At 36.0% G+C, this 17,339-nt stretch overlaps 1 protein-coding gene across 4 annotated transcripts in view; it reads right to left on the bottom strand.

Moving 5' to 3' along the window:
* Positions 1 to 17,339, bottom strand: part of BRWD1 (bromodomain and WD repeat domain containing 1) — a 66,665-nt gene that overhangs the window by 35,835 nt on the left and 13,491 nt on the right. For 2 of the 4 annotated variants that reach the window (XM_075033683.1, XM_075033684.1), the window contains 15 exons: positions 16,796 to 16,836; positions 15,140 to 15,238; positions 13,525 to 13,675; positions 12,787 to 12,921; positions 11,264 to 11,392; positions 9,711 to 9,936; positions 9,087 to 9,272; positions 8,158 to 8,341; positions 7,231 to 7,321; positions 6,147 to 6,287; positions 3,015 to 3,100; positions 1,898 to 2,093; positions 786 to 902; positions 562 to 669; positions 71 to 195 (listed from right to left, as the gene is read on the bottom strand). In XM_075033683.1, the coding sequence (XP_074889784.1) occupies positions 71 to 195; positions 562 to 669; positions 786 to 902; positions 1,898 to 2,093; positions 3,015 to 3,100; positions 6,147 to 6,287; positions 7,231 to 7,321; positions 8,158 to 8,341; positions 9,087 to 9,272; positions 9,711 to 9,936; positions 11,264 to 11,392; positions 12,787 to 12,921; positions 13,525 to 13,675; positions 15,140 to 15,238; positions 16,796 to 16,836 (2,015 nt within the window). Of the gene's footprint in view, positions 1 to 70; positions 196 to 561; positions 670 to 785; positions 903 to 1,897; positions 2,094 to 3,014; positions 3,101 to 6,146; positions 6,288 to 7,230; positions 7,322 to 8,157; positions 8,342 to 9,086; positions 9,273 to 9,710; positions 9,937 to 11,263; positions 11,393 to 12,786; positions 12,922 to 13,524; positions 13,676 to 15,139; positions 15,315 to 16,795; positions 16,837 to 17,339 lie in introns of those variants that run through there. The other 2 variants (XM_075033685.1, XM_075033687.1) reach the window with 2 other exon arrangements.

Genomic DNA, 17,339 nt, shown 5'->3' with positions numbered 1-17,339 from the left:
AGGGCTTTAGAAGAAGCTTAAAAAGAAACATATTTTTAAATACTTTTCAGAAAAATAAAGATGCGTATACCTGATGGAAAATGATTTGTCTGTGTGTTTTCCAGTGGCATGATCTATAAAGGCAAGCTTGAGGCAACACAATGTGGGAGGGCCAACTTCGTATCTAATTCCAACAATTTTTACCAATTCTTGATCCTACAGGTAAGAACAGTTTCAGCAAGTATTACCTTCTGGACTATGCACAGAACTATTAATTTAACATTAGTTAACCAAGCACATGAATTGTACACACATCCAAAAAGCCAAAAATATTGAAACTGTATTTGAGATTTCAATGCAAGACAGTTTGTTAGACTTAGTAATTTTAACACAGCTATTTATAGTCCCACAGTTAACTCTGAAGATACTCTGGTAATTGAAGACACTTTCCCCTATTGTTTCCATAGGGAAACATTATGGAAACAGCACAACCTCACAAATCAATGTTTTGCAAAGTGTAATACAACTCTTCATTCACAGCATACTAGTATTGAACTCACATTATCTTCTATGCAGACCTACCCTAAGGACTACTTTTCTCCATGGCTCCTTGTGTGGATTCAGTTCATAAATGTTATTTCTTCTAACTGCTTCAATGTAAGCTTCATGTCCTTGTCGGAAATATATTACCTAAAAAAAAAAAAAAAACAAACCCAAAACCCAAACAATAAATGTTTTCCTGTATTTAGTAACTGTAAGAAAGTTAGTTAACATAAGCATTTAAAGATTTTAATCAATATTCCTACCTCGTCACCCATCTGAGGAACAAAAGGGGATCTTCGAAGAGCTGTGTCCGTTATCCAAACAGGAGGATGCCAATCATATGACAATTCCAGGTTTACTGGTTGCGTTGGAGCATTAGCCTTCATATTTAACAGAGAGCAAAACTAGACTTAATGGACATATTGCTGACATGACATCAACACAACTAATTCCATTTTCATTTGGCAGACAAAAGCTTATAAAAGACTAATGTACATTTCCAAAATGTATTAGCAAAATTCCTCCAAGGCTTTGCTCGAGTTGTAACTGTATTTGTGGTACTAATACTAAGCATTCCTTTCCTATATGAAGATTTGAATAAGCAAGATTGCTATCTAAATTACAAAACTTTGTTTCTCTTAAGACCTGAATAATAGCAGTCTCGGTGCCCAATTAAAAAAAAAAAAATTATCAAGCTATAAGAAAGTTTTATTAAAGTTTCTTATATTAAAACAGTTCCAAAAATACCATTTTGAGAATACTTGGAAGAAAGTGAAAGGATGGGGAGAAAAACATACCAAAATTACCCCAAGTATTTAAAAAAAAAAATAAAAATTCTGATTGCCCCTTTACAGTAGAAAACAGCAAATAGTAACTACTGTAACTTAAAAAAGGATAATTATTTAAATCAACTTCAAATTTTTGGTAACTTAAGAGCAATTACTGTAACTTATGAAAAATTAAAAATTCGACCCAAGAGTAAATGGCCACCATAAATACAGTGACTATACCCCCCTAAGTTTTCAAAAAGATATGTTACTTAAACCCAGACAGTTTAACGGGGTTTTAGTCTAATATTCTGTACAGTTATTTAATAATCACATTTTCCCTCTGATACCAGCAAGCTTCAGAACTCTTTTTATTTGAAAAGCAAAAAATCACTTCACTTGGAGTGCAGAGTCTTCCATACAAATCAGCAGATACCTTGCATTTGGAATGGTCTCAAATTAATTCAGGGTACACTGTATGTAGTGATACCACCAAGATATCCTTGTTCAATGGCAGTAACAATTACTTTAACAGTTTCCAGTGAAGACGTCTAAAAACCTAAGAGAGAAATTTATTGAAGAGTGAGTAGAAGAAATTAACTGCATACCTCCTCCTGCTTTTTTGGTTTGGGCTTTTTTCTCCTCTTTCTTCTTCTTCTCTTTGGAGGAGATGATTTCTCTGCTGATACTTCATCTTCTGAAGTACTGCAATATCTGATAGCTTTCCGCCGAGAAGTCCGTACAGGAGGTTGTAGGTTAATCCCTGCATCAGCAATCCAGTCAGAGTATCTACTTGAAGAATCACTGTCCATAGCAGATGGGGTCAGGGAAAATACAAACATTGAACCAAGTTGTCAATATTTCAGAATGCTGAAGTCTCTCAGAGAAATATCTGCAGATACAGATTGCTCTTGAAAGCACTATCAAGAGAACTAAAATGACTTTGACCTGTCATAACAATTACCTCACTTGATGTTTTAACATCATTTTTGGGGAACACAGCAATTCAAAGCATGTTTGTTTTTTTTTAAAAAAAAAACCAAACCCTCAAGTCTGGTGAATTCTAAAATAAGTAATTTTATTCAAGAAAGTTGTGCAATGAAATCCTGGACTAGTTAAGAGCCCTCCCTAACGAACACACTAGCCAAACACTACTTAAATTCTTTAAAGACAGTTATACAAATCTCACAGGTACACATTTCCTTTTTTTATATCTCTCAGTATTTTTTAGTTCTACTACTATAGAGTTCTAGAAAGAATATCTAAGAAAGCCACAATAAAGTGATTAAAAAGTTATCTATATCTTCAGCTCTAAATAAAAGTATAACCTTATCAAAATTAAATTTTTTTCAACCAGACATTTTTGTAACAGCAAACAACTGACTGTTGCTGCATTGTTAAAAAAACAAAAAACCGTCAACAAAACGAAACAACCCCCCCCACCCCTCAAAAACCCAACAGAAAGAACACACTATAAAAAACATTCCAGACTATCTTCCTTCTCCTTGCCACCTAGCAAAAAAAGCAGAAGGATTTGAAACTACATTAAAACACAGAAATGTTTTGGTGAAATGGGACACTGAAAAACAATGCAATGTGTCAGTACACTACCCTACAAAATATTGTTACATATGAAGCACAACAGAACCGCCATACAACTTAACTTGCCAAAATTCAAGTAAAATTCATTACAGTAAAAGACGGGATATAGTTGTTCGCTTTTACCTAGAACTATTACTGTTGCTTTTCTTGTCACTTCTCCACTCTTCCTCTTCATCAGATGAGCCAGAGCCCTCACTTTCTTCGGCTTCCTGAATTTAAAAATATGCAGTCAATCCAAAACTTTCTCACAGCACATATTTTCAGGGTTTGAAACATAAACCACATTCTCTATTCATGTCTGCATATTATCAAGTTAGGAAGAAATTTGGTAAAAAAAAGTTGTTAAAATGGAAATGAAAGTAGTTCTTGCCTGTAGCCGATTTCAACTTACCCTACCAACCTCAGGACTGCACTATTAATCATTAACTACTTTATATTCACTCACATTTTACTAGCCACGTGTGGATCCACCTGCTGTAGCCGCTCTTCACAAAGCAACTCTTCTATCTCCCTACCATATGACAGTTGTATTTTTTTCTAGTCTAAGTTCCCATCATTTATCAGAACAAAGTGGTGGGCAATTTTGTTTCCTTCAAATTCCAGACTCATGACACTGTAATTAGGTCATGTAAAGTACACAATAAAATCTAGCTCACTAGAATGCAAATGAAGAATTTAAAGATTGCAAAAGGAACAAGTCAAGGAAAACTATCACATCTCCCATCCACACACAACATGGGTATATTCTGTCACAGCAGTAGCACTTCTATGATTTTTTTTTTCACTAGTTATGCAAGTTAGAATCAGATGATTTTTCTGATTTTAGTAGCAACTAATTGACCAAGGACTAATTGGGTGTATTCATGCATATATTTAAAAGCAAAACTAAATAGTCAAGATACATCAAAATATATTACAACTTAAGTAATTTCCTGATTACTGATCAACAATTTACTTGCATTAACTTAATGTTTTAAATGTGTTTTTCATAACTGAAATGACTAAGTATAATGCATTGCTCATGTCTCAAGTTATATGTTGTTAAGCAAAAAAAGTAGGAAAACAAGATTTAACTTGCAACATCAAGTTTGATACTGTTTGAATTAGTCCAACCGATTGTCATTTTCAGACTAACAAAGTTAACAGTCTTTCCCCTAAGACCTGCTCATACAGTGTATAGGATGGGCAATACTCACTAAATCAGTTCTTCTCTTTTATCCTACCATTTGTAGGATTAAAACAAACAAACAAACAAAAAAACCAAAAAACATTTACATTAAAGCTCGGCTTCTTATAGTATTATTAGGTCTAACACCGCTTCTTCAAAATATGTAAGTATATGTAGTATTTAAAGGACAGTGTGCATGACTCTATTTGCACTTTGTGTACTTTGAATTTGCCAGGTGCCAGAAGTCTCATGTCACTCCCCTTCCACCCTATTCTCATAATAAGGAAAACCTGAACTTTTCATTAAATTTAAGTGATTTATTGTTTTTAAACACATAGGAATTCTTTGTTAAGAGGCCAGGAGAAGAGTCCATTTCCAAAGAATATCAATTCATCTTACTTACAAAATTATCTTATCTCCTGAATGTCCCCCATTTTGTTCACCATTCTTCCTTAACAAAGTGACAAGTCGCACAAGTCCGACCTTCTCTACTCCTTCCTCTTCTTCCCCGTTTCCCAGTTTGAGACTATTTCCTTGTATGCAAGGCAAGACAACTACAGTCCAAGCAGTCTTACTACTGATTTACAGCATCTGATAAACACAACAGTCAAAAGCTCATGCTACCTTCTACAGCAAAGTCCTGTTTCACCCCAAGCTGGGACTCTGCCAGAAAAAACACTTTAACAAGAAACTTCAAAATTTCCAGCTTTAGGTGTGTGCACAAGTTTGGAAGGTTTTCGCAGAGAAATAGCAAAACACATCTAAAATCCAACCTTCACTTTAAGCCAACCTCAGCATTGTACATAAGTTTTTTGCCTTGGGCTGTGGATGTGGTTTAGCAGATTCTCAGCAAAAATAGTTCAGCCATTTATAAAATGACAGGAAAGATTGCCATTATTAAAGCAACAGATAACTAGGTTTGAGAAGTTGTACTGGGTTTGCGTGACAGGATTTTGGTAGCGGAGGGGCTACGGGGGTGACTTCTGTGAGAAGCTGCTAGAAGCTTCCCCGATGTCCAACAGAGCCAATGCCAGCCGGCTCCAAGACAGACCCACCAAGGCCGAGCCCATCAGCAACAGTGGTAGTGCCTCTGTGATAACATATTTAAGAAGGGAAAAAAAAGTTGCTGCGGAACACAAACTGCAGCTGGAGGAGAGAGGAGTGAGAACATGTGAGAGAAACAGCCCTGCAGACCCCCAGGTCAGTGAAGAAGGAGGGGGAGGAGATGCTCCAGGCGCTGGAGCAGAGATTCCCCTGCAGCCCGTGGGGAAGGCCATGGTGAGGCAGGCTGTCCCCCTGCAGCCCAGGAAGTTCCACAGCGGAGCAGATCTCCACGTGCAGCCTGGGAAGGACCCCACGCTGGAGCATGTAGATGCCCAAAGGAGGCTGTGACCCCGTAGGAAGCCCGTGCTGGAGCAGGCTCCCAGCAGAACCTATGGCTCCGCAGGGGACCCACGCTGGAGCAGTCTGTGCCTGAAGGACTGCACCTCACGGAAGGGACCCACACTGGAGCAGTTCATGAAGAACTGCAGCCCATGGGAAGGACCCAGACTGGAGAAGTCCATGGAGGACTGTCTCCCGTGGGAGGGACCCCACACTGGAGCAGGGGAAGAGTGAGGAGTCCTCCCCCTGAGGAGGAAGGAGTGGCAGAGACAACGTGTGGCAAGCTGAGAGGCAGGGGGAAGGTGTCTTAAGATTTGGTTTTATTTCTCATTACCCTACTCTGGTTTGATTGGTAATAAATGAAGTTACTTTCCCCCAAGTCGAGCCTGGTTTGCCCATGACAGTAACTGCTGACTGATCTCCCTGTCCTTATCTCAACCCACGAGCCTTTTGTTGTATTTTCTCTCCCCTGTCCAGCTGACGAGGGGAGTGATAGAACGGCTTTGGTGGGCACCTGGCGTCCAGCCAAGGTCAACCCACCACAGAAGTGCTAATAACAACTATGCTTACAGAAATACTTTCCTTGGTAAAAGAGCAGGGTTTTTGTTTGTTTGCTTGTTTGAAGAGAGAACAAGCACATTTACATGAAAATTCACTTATTGAGGAACTCAACTTCAAAATACAGAACTCAGAAGAGAACTTACCTGCTCTATCAAGCCAAAGCAGTTATCTCTTTCCTCATCAGAAGACTCCAGTTGTTCAATGTTATTCCGTGTTCGGTAATTGGGATATTTCCGTCTATGCAGTCTACGCTTAGATTGTATTAATGAAGACTCAGAGTCACTCTAATTTATACAGGAAGTGGGAAAAAAAAGAAGTTACATAAAAGCATGTATGTGGCAAGCTTTTATGGGGGTGAAAGGGTAGCTAAAAGCACTGCTGAACATAAAAACTGAAATGGCCTTATCACATCACAGCCTGATCACTTCAAAACTCCTTTTCATAAGAAATAATTTTCCTGTACACAAACAGTTTTAAATTTGCTGTTCCCAATTTAATAGTTGTTCTAAGAAATTCTCTTTGTAAACTACTGTGACAGTTCCATTCACATTCCCTGATAAATATATTTACAGAATCAAGGCATTAACTGCCTACGAAGTGCAATTCTGAGAGGACCAGAAATCCTCAAGTCCCCTCAGTTAAGGGGATCATGCAGTAGAATTCTTGTGTCAAATTGTTTTGTACTGCAAGACAAAGTAAAACAGACCACTATCTTATAAAAACAGTACAATAAACAATTCTTCCTTCTTATTGATCTCTTCCAAAAAATAGATAGTGAAAAAATCATTCTAAACAGGGTAAGTCTGAAAAAGTTGCCCCATACACAAAACACTGTCATCTAAAGTAAAATGACAAGGGAATAGCAATACAGTCTACAATTCTTCAAATATAGGACCTTGAACATTCTCACTTGCACCTTGATGCTTTAGCATGGACTTGCAACAACCATCTTTGAAACTTTTAACTGCAGTAAAACCACAATGGCCTAAAATCAAGTCTGCCTTTAAAAATTATTACCAAATACTTTAGAAAAAAGGAGGCAAGACTGAAAGAAAAAAGAATTCTAGTTATTCATAGAAATAAACCAAACCTTGTCCTGTGATAAGCGGAAGCTGAATCAGCAGGAATCTTTGAAGATCATACCTTCAGAAATGACTGCTTTCATTTTTTAAACCATGACTTGTCCCTGGACACAGAATGCCCATTTTCATAGAAACTACTGCATACCTTTTCCAATGACTCAAATGACTTTTTCTTCTCTGTTGCATAAAGATCTCTCTCTTCTTCCCCTTTTGCAATTCGATATTCTTCCTGCTTCCTACAAGAAAGTAATGACAATTTAATTCTGCATCTGTTTTGACAATGCTGAAAAGTTAAATGATCCCTTCTCTTTAAAGGATCCATCTAAAAAACCCTAACACCTAATTCCATTACATTATTAATTTCAGACGTTATTATTGCTCAAACACCTAAAACAGATGTCCTCTCATTTCCAGACAGCGTAAGGAAGACAGTTATTAAGAAAGTCTTCTTTGCAAATATCAGAATATAATAAACTTTCTCAACCTCATTTTTAATCCACATTTTCCCCTTTGCTATCATTCCACCTCACAACACCAGGAAAGCTTTTTAAAAACTTCAGAGATGTGGCAGTACATACGGCTGTACAAGTAAAAAGGAATACCGAACTACTGATATTCATTTTCCTTTTCACAGATGCATATTGATAATACTTTTGAAAGCAGCTAACTGTTTTAGCATTTCAAGTGCTCAGTGCTGCTTCTGGTCATAACACATCATCCCCGCAAAGTCTCACAAAAGCACAATCTCTCCAAACTCTTTCATGTAAATGAATTTAACCTACATCCCTTTATTTTGGAAAAAACAAGAATCTAGGTAATCTAGCTGTCCTTTAAGGTGACTTAAAATACTGAAATATGGGAGAATCATTCTCTATTAAACTACAGAAAATTCCATTTATTTTAGTTGAATGGACTTTACAATTAAAAGTTTTTAAGCATAGCTGACCATAACACTAAACTATTTCAATTTGTACCACGTAGCTATCTTAGCTTAGGTCTAATAGATTCAGAAAAAAACAACATGATTTGTTCTCTCCAGTCACATCTGCAGCCCAGTAAGCTATCTACATACCTGAGTAAGCTTGGTGGTATTTCTGGTACAACAACTCTTCGTCTCCAAGCCTGAAGGTCCCTCTCAGTAGCCATCTGACTTCGTGGAGCATTCTGATGCATCTGACGCACACCTTCAACTTGCCCACTACGTCGCAGACCAATATTAGGAGGAGACTGGATGTCAAAACTTGGTCTTCTAAAAGCTAAAATATAGAAACAAAAACATTTTTTCCAGATGACACAGAATTGGAACCTTGTTTCTTCTTACTATAAGATAAAAAATTAACAATTTACGTATTTTTAGCTCCACGATCATAAGTATATGACTAGTTATCACCTTCAGGAAATTATCTGTCCCGTAGAAAATACAGTGAGATTACACATATACTTTTAAAATAGTTATTTCTACTACTTTTTTAATACAGTGAAAGGAAATATGATGTGACATAGGTGTTTATCTGAACTATTTCAGGCAGCTCTGAGGCTAGTGGGGTTCTAAAAAAACACTTTTCCTGGAGCTGAGCTTACATAATTAAAGCTACAAGGACACAGATCAGAAAAGCGTCTGGTTTAAATCTGTAAAGAAGGGAGAGGGGAACCCAGTTTGAATAATGGTAAAATACTGATTTTGCAAACTTTAGTGCAGAATAAACATAGCTCCTATAAATATTATTTGAGTACTCTACAAATATTACTAAGTATGTAGCACTCTACAAGAAAAACAATTAATGCTCTTTAAAAGGAAAAGCAAAAGGCTTTGTTTTGTAATTTAATCACAGGAGTAGCAGTGTTTTAATGAATAAAAATATCTTAACCAAATATCACTATGTTAAGAGAATCTTAGTCCCCAAAACAACATTAAAGTTAAAACCTGTTTGAAATATTTCACACAGCATAATAAAAATGGAGACAGAACAATTATCTAAGAATTTATCAGCAAGTACTAACCTCTTCTAGGTGTTCCTTCCCCATTTTGTGGACCACTTGAAGCAGATTCTTGATCGGCTCCAGTTCTTTGATCTTGTTGTAGTTGTAATTGTCTAATCATGCCATCGAGAATGCTGGGCTCTAAGCCTTGTTCATCCTGATCAACTGTCTGTTGGCCTATAACTTGTTCAACCACTTCTCCATCACCTTGCAAGTGTAATACAAATAAAATGAGTGGGTTCAGTTAACTGACTATAGGAAAATGATTTAATCTCATTGTTCACATCACAGTGAGACATGTTCTACCACTAAACAGAATGAAAACCATTCTTGAAATTACTCCAATTGCTTATTCCGAATGAGACATTTACGGAGTCTACAACTCAAACGTTTGTGCATGTCAGGACGCACAGAAAAGAATTAAGACATCCATTTGAACAACTGATAATTTTTCTTTCCTTGTTTAAAATCATATTCACTGTGGGACCTTTCAGCATCTTCAGTGAACATAAATAGATGATAGTTTGCTTGTGAGAAAACTAAGGCATTTTTAAATCACCTATGTCACATCTACTCTGTTCCCATTCAGAATTACTACAGTAACTCTAACTTCTGGGTGTAGATCTTTAGTGATGCTGTTCTTACTTGTTGCTACATATCCAAGTTGAGGAATCAAATGTTCATCTGCACAATTCTCTCTTCCTGGCACCAATCTTTGATATTTTGTTGGATGAGGGTTTCCATCCACATCTACTAAGAAGGGAGGGGGCATAAGATGAGGAGCCTGTTGAGTCTGCTCATCTAGGACATAATTGTTAGAGTCTCGAATAAGTGGCCGATAGTCAGTGTGGAAGAACATCTGATCAGGAATCTAGAAAGAAATGAAGTTTTTATGTTAGCAATTTGAAAAAAAAGAATATGCTAAAGAATAGAGAAGAACAAGAGACACTAAAATATCTAAAATCTCCTTAAATATAAAATAAAGGGTAAGTTTCCAATAAGAAGAGTTATGCATAGGTACAATTAACCTGTATGGGTGTTGCAGTACTCTCATTTTTGATAGTGCTTTTGCAGGCAACAAAATGCTTTTATAAAACAATAAACTGAGGTAACTTAAAGCAGAAGCACTGCTTTACACTTAAAATTAAAAATATTTTACATCTCACTCTACTTTTTTTTTCCACACAATTAAAAAAAAAGTTTCCTTGGTTTCCATGCAATGAAATCATTGTCTGAAGTTCAACATAAGTTCTCAAAGTAAAATTCTTTCTTAATCATGCAACGTTCACCAGAAATTTTTTCTGCAACTGAAACAGTCTGTTAAATACATGCAGCTGAAGGAAAACAGTTACTCAAGTGTTACATCACATTCAAAATCTTTGCTCCTAGCAATGATGAGCAAGATGAAAAGAGTAAATTTAAATTTCAACTAAGAATGCGGAGCAAGAAAAAAAAAAATTTCTTTAAAATGACAAACATGGAATTACCACTACAACTTTAAAAAAACTGAGGGGGAAGTGAAGAAAAGCATAGGTCAGAAGTGCACTTTTGAGACCTATTTCAAAAAAACAGAAACACATGTATTTATCAAAACCAAAAGGAAACAGCCTTATAGAGTCAAAAAAGCAACACATTTATCCCATGCGCTTTTTTCTAACATTTGAAAAACCACAGTGTTGGATGAATATTTACTTTTGCTTATTCTAATCAAACTACTACAGTGAATTTGGGTTGAATAAGAAAAGGCCTAAAGGACTGCAAGTTCTAATAATTGAAATAAACCAGCAAGTTATTCTTAATGTAAACAGTTTGCTTTTTTGTTAATTAGGTAGTAGTGCAGTAAACTTTGTGACACATTCCAATCTTTAAACATTAAGCTATTTTCAGAAATTAGAAATACAAGTAATTTTGAGGTTGAACAATTAACATTAATGCACATTATCTGGCTGGAAGATGAAAATGTATTCCAGAAAAGTTCTTGGGAGCTACTCCCAAGGGAATGTTAAGACACTGGTTATTTCTGCTATGCCAGGACGACATAAACAAGAGCACTCAAAGACATCATGAAATCCACTATATTTAGATCCCATACCTATACAAAACTCATTTTACATATGATGTTTTAGAGGAACAAATGTAAAGCATCTAATTTCAGTTAGAAGCTTGAATAAACAGTTCTAAAAAAAAGCTGAACTTACCTTTTCGTAAGACCTGCTACAGCCAAAACCAAATATCAATAGATGCCCATGAGAATCTGTACATGCAAAATGCTGCCCATCTGGTGAAAATTTACAGTCAAAAACAGCACCGTGTCCTTGGCCTTCAATCTAGATTTAAAGAAACAAATTCAAGACTATTTGACCAATATTTTTTGAGCAAACAATAATGCAGCATCAAAAATTAATTACTCTATCAAAAGCAGTTATGCACCTCTTAAATACCTCCATTAAAGCACAAATAATCTCATTACTTCAGTTTATTCCTTTTCCCCTTGACATGTGAATTTAATTCCTGAATCATACAGTTTTAAAAGATGCACTAAAGGGTATGGAAACTTACTGCTCAGAACAAAAAAAAAAACCAACAAACTTTGAGGCTTTTTAGCTGTTAGTATACTGCTTAAAAGTAAACTGCAGCTAATATATACTGATTTTGTTAAACCACTTTCAAGAAAAGCACAGGGAATCTTAAAGCTAAAGAAAAAAAAAAAATCACTTCGCTATTGACTAATGAGAAAAACAAGACCAAAAAAATTAATATGAACACTGGATCATAACTTAAGTGTCAGAAAAAATAATCTATTTTGAAGTATTAATCATGAGTTGTCAAATGGAGCAAATGTCATGGGAGCTCTTAATAACTGCACCAATCCACTAATGCTTATGGTAATATTATTGTCATGAAGACAGTTGAGAATACAAATATTTGTCCATAAGAGTCTTGAAGTGATGGTCTAAAACAGGACCTTTCAGTCTTTTAGATGGCACGTCATCTCAATTAAGGAAAACGGTTAATATGAATGAGATGCAAAAAGAACTTTGTTAACAAAGTGTGGAAAAGCCCTGCTGTCAACTATTCACAACACCTCACAGACCGAGAATTCCTGATCAACAGGTAAAGTCTGAAGAGCTCAGCCACAGACTATGATGAAAGCAAAGTCCTGTTCTGTTCCCTCATACCTCACATACCTCACACCCAACTGCAAATTCTCACAATTCATTTTCCTTGTCTCAGAAGCTTATCAAGACCTCCGTGACCAAATTCAACTCAGAAGCCCTACAGGAAAGTAGCAGTAAGTGGGGAATACTTTTTGCAGAAGATCAGTGAACTGACTCAGCTTAGTAAAAGGTCCAGTGAGATGCAGCTGATTCAAGGTAGAGAATGGAAGTGGGCAGCTGGGACCAGACAAGGGAGGCAATCCTGGCCCTCCTTTTCTGCCACATTAAACTGTTAAAACTGGCTCCTGGTCACTTTGCACCTATAGTTACAATAACCAAGAAATTGGAGAAAAAAAACCCTAACTCATAAATTTTGTTGGTTTGGGTTTTTTTGGTGAGTTTTGGTTGTTTGTTTTCTGTTTTGTTTTGGGGTTTTTTTGTTTGTTTGTTTTTTTTTTCCCCAAAACGCGCAGGGGGTGTGCGTGTTGGTGACAATTCCTTAAACTAGTATGTGAACACACTGCTGTGTGTAGAGAAAACGTGGAGCTTAAAAAATGTCTTACCATATTAAAATAATGCTTTGTTTTTGTGCCTTTGGTAATGTCCCATATAAAGATGTTGCCATCATGACCCGCAGACAACATTATCCTGGAATCAAAAGGATGGGTCTCCAAGACAAATACTTCATCTGCATGCCCCTAGAATTTACAATTGCACATCACATGAGAACAAGAGGACATAAATCCACATTGATATTATATCTACAGTAGAGCCTAAAGCACTGTACTATCCTCTCTTCACACTCAGATTTTTGAAAATTAAACCCCTACAAGCTGCCCCCCAAAATATATGGACTTTTACAAATTCCACAGTGTATCTATCTGGACTGCTACCTATGGCACATAAGTAGGGTAAACCCCCATGCAGCCAGAAAGGCTTTATCATTCTAAATTTAATAATTTTCTAGATTCAAGCAAGAACTCTAGAAATATGGAGGTTTTGCCAAAGGACAGTGAACTATTCAATAGGCAAATATGTTACTGCACAAAAGCTTTTACTTATTCCACAGGACAGGCAAGTTCAACACAGCAGCTAGGAAGAGGATTGTTCAAATGCAGGAGGAGCAGCTAGTTTTGGTTAAAAAAAAAAAAAAAGAAAAAAATCGAAGAAGTGCTACACTTGCTTTATCATTCATATAATGCTTTCAAGACAAATCAGATTGAATTATGAACTCAGCATGCACACGTCACTGCAATTCTAGGAATACCATCTACTTCAAAAAGGCAAGTAAAATTACATACCACCAAGTCATGAAGCAGTTGCCCTGTACAGGAATTCCAAACTTTGAGAAGATGATTATTCACAGCCGTAACAACATAGTTATCATTTTGGTTCCAAGCTATCATGGTTACTTTAGGCTTCATAAATTTGTCTTCTTCTGAACATGTGTCACTATTTTAAAGAGTTGATCAGGCATGAGAAATTTTTCATTAGCCCATTTCAATCTCAAAATACAGAAAAATAACCTGTTTTCCGATGTTAATAATCAGACAAGCGGAGGGAAGTTAAGAATTAAATTTGTTTCAAAACTTTTGTCCATAAACTTCACTCTTTTTGGAGAAATCAACTATAAAGCAAATATGGATTTCTAGCATACTTATTTCATCGGACATGACAACCTCTTTCCCATTTGAGATGCAAGGCAAAAAGGCTTTCCTTTTTCATGGAGCCTTGTCTCTTCTACAATTAAGAGTCCTAACATAATTCCTTTAAAAATTTGGACTTTTTACAGTCAAGAGCTTTCCAACTAACTCTGTTTCAGAAGCTAACCTCTATGTTAACTAAGCATTTTTTTTCCGATTCCCAACATAAATACATTAAAGATAGTATTTTGTATTAACCTTAATCAATTTCCTCATTTACTCTCCCCAAAATACATTTATAGGATACTGTAACACCCCCTCTCAGCATCTTAGTCAACTGAATGTACAAGCTTTCTTTGAAACATACTTTCACACAGTATTATCTATATTCCATGTCAACTAGTACCCTTTCTTACAAAGGCTCTCTCTCAATTATACACAACTACAGGTGTATATATTAACCAAGAAAGATGCAATGGTCAAATCTCAAATATTAATACATTCACCTTAGTAAAACCACTTTTTTTTTTTTATGGCTGCATCACAAGAAGAACTTGCAATCACCCTCCAATCAACTAGTATACCCAAGCTTTGGGGTTTGTGTTTGTTCCCCCCCCCCCCCATTTAATCACCTACAAATTAATTTCTGCTTATGTCTACAAAAGTTGACTGAGCATTCTGTACTACTGTAAATCATCCACTCTTCAGGTTTATGCAATGCCATGTAGTATCGTGATCATCATTAGTAATGACACTATTCCAACTGTGTGCCACCAGCATATTTCATTAATACACTTTTTAATAATACAAAAGAATCAATGAAAATAGTCAGCAAGATCAGTTCTTGATGAAAGCCACCTATTACCTGTCATGACCTCTCCTGGAAAGAGGTCATCATCTACCTTATTTTTGTTAATCTAAAAATGTTTCTCCTGTGACATGTCAGGTGTCTTGACTGAAATCCTGATAGAGAAGATCTATTGTACTTTCTGTTAACATTTTTCCTTAACAAGGAAATGTAATTAATTTGGCACAGTGTACATTGTAAAGCTATATAAATACTCATGCATTTATTCAAGCACAGACTAAAATCTAGCAAGTTATTACATCACCAGAACACTCATTTTATGTCCCCAAAGACCACACCACTTGATCATAACATTGCTAAGGCTTGCTCTACTTTGACTGTAAGTGTGCTTGAGGAATTATTCAAAACTTTTTGACTTTACACAACAGATAAAAAAAAAAAAAAAAAAGACAAGACTTCACCTACCCTGGTAATCGATCGGACATATCCAGCAAAATACTCCTCCATTCTGCTTGCTCAAAATGCCAGATTCGAGCTGTTCCATCTCTACTGCCACTTATGAACCTTGAAGAAGTTTTAAAAGATAATGAATTCATCCTCAGAAGAACTTGCTGTAAAGTATGTTCAGAGTTACACACCACTGCAATTTAAAATATTGCAATGAAAGACTGGTAAAAGTGAAATCTTCAATTTGCGTGCAAGAGAATTCTTTACAGTTACCTGTCCATTAACTTTCTTTCCAGAAGCCCAGGAAAGAGAGTTTTTCTGAACCGAAAAACTGAATAAAGTTGTCAAAACACGTAGAACAGAGAAGCAAGTTCCAAAGTTAAACTCAATTCACAACTTCATCCTCGACTCCTTCTCAATTACAATACTTTAATGAAGTATTTTAAGTAAACCATTCTGAAATTGCAGAGTATCAAATACTGAAGTAGAGGCAAGAACAGATCAGCACAGCAAAACCTGAGATGTTCCCACCCACAGCTGTGCATAAAAGTGAAGACCATCAGTGGTTTACTTTAAGATACCAAGGTGTAAACCACAGCAGTTCAGGCTTCCATTTCATGAACTGCTGAATTATCAATGCAGCAGAATGGATATTCCTGAAGAGAGGAACTGAAACATTGCAAGACATCCAAAGATGGTCTCCCTAGTCCAAGAATCACAACACTGAGAAAGACAGTTGCCATACCCCTCCCCCCAGAAAAAGTTTGCGTGCTAGGTATATCATGACTGTGCTCTAATTTGCTGTGATTAATTTTAGTAGTAATTATAAATCTTAAATGTCTTCTACAGAAAGTGTCACCAAGCAAAAGAGCAGAGGTTTTGTCTTGGTGGTTTTTTTTTTTTTGGTACTGCCTTGAAAAATAATCCATGCAGGCAACATGGACAGACCAGTGCAACATGATGGCCCCAAAGACAAATATAATTGCAGAAAAACACATTTAAAAGGAAAACAAGTACAACTTCCAAACTGAATGTAGATTATTATCATTCTTGGTTACAGTTATCTGGCTTTCAAGAAGAGAAAAAAACCAATAAAAATAAAGCTGCAACTTATGGCTGCAGATGTAAGTCTACCCTGAAGGCTGAAATCCACATCTTCTTTAGTGACAGGCCAATCAGGCATCAATTTTGACTCCATTCTGTACTGGAAGCATGCATGAAGTTTTACAAATGGAATTTACACAATGCCCACCCACCCCCCAATCAGCTGTCAAAGTCTGTTAACTCCGTTTCCTTACAAAAATAATAGTAGGCTAGAAAAAAAAGAAAATTATTAAAACTTATATTAGACCCTTTTCATTGCATTTCCCTATTTCCTATTTTAATCCAATAATTCCTGAAACCAAAAGGAAAGGAGGGGGAAGAGGACACTTATGAAGCCATGAATACATAGGGTATGTTAAAAGTGGTAACACTTCCTCCAGGTAAATAAAAACCCAGCTACTCTAAAGACATTGTCTAACAAAGATTAATTGAAAGCTGAGACAGCTGAAACTTAACTAATGCTCTCCTGGATTAGTTTTCTTACTGGAAACCTCCAGGTGAGAACCATAATACATTCTTAATTCCAAAATAATGTATTGTTTTTTCACATTTGAGCATCTTTCAACATACCTATCACCACTGTTAGAAAACTGAATGCTGTCAACTTTGTCCTGTAAGAAAAAGTACAGTTTATTAGAAATTATATTTTTAAACAGGAAATATGGTTTTGACAAATCTGAGCTTAGTAAAAACTGAAATGATGAAAAAACTGCATATTGTATAATTTCCAACATTTTTAACCGCAAGGTGAACCAAGTCCAACAAATACTTACCAGAATTCACTAACCATTAATGCATTTAAAAACTATGTTTTTAAAAAAAATGTCCCAATTAAATATGAAGGATTGACAGATGAAATAACTGTCCATTAATAACTTGGCAGCCAATTAACTCATATTTGCATATATATTTCCAATTTCCTAAGCCAACTACAATCAAGAGGAATCTGTTGTTCCCACTCCTACTTACACATTCGTTAAAGAAATATACAATTAGTTATTAATTTTTAATCACAATAAAAACTACAGGAAAAGTAGATAGCACACTCAGATCAGTTTATCTTCAGAGCTGAAAGTCCTCTCTACATACAAAATACATATTGATCAAGCCTTCA

The sequence above is a fragment of the Buteo buteo genome, chromosome 8 (genome assembly GCF_964188355.1).
Source record: "Buteo buteo chromosome 8, bButBut1.hap1.1, whole genome shotgun sequence".
NCBI lineage: Eukaryota > Metazoa > Chordata > Aves > Accipitriformes > Accipitridae > Buteo > Buteo buteo.
The sequence above is the reverse complement of the archived record's forward strand: the minus strand, read 5'-3'. Positions and strand labels throughout refer to the sequence as shown.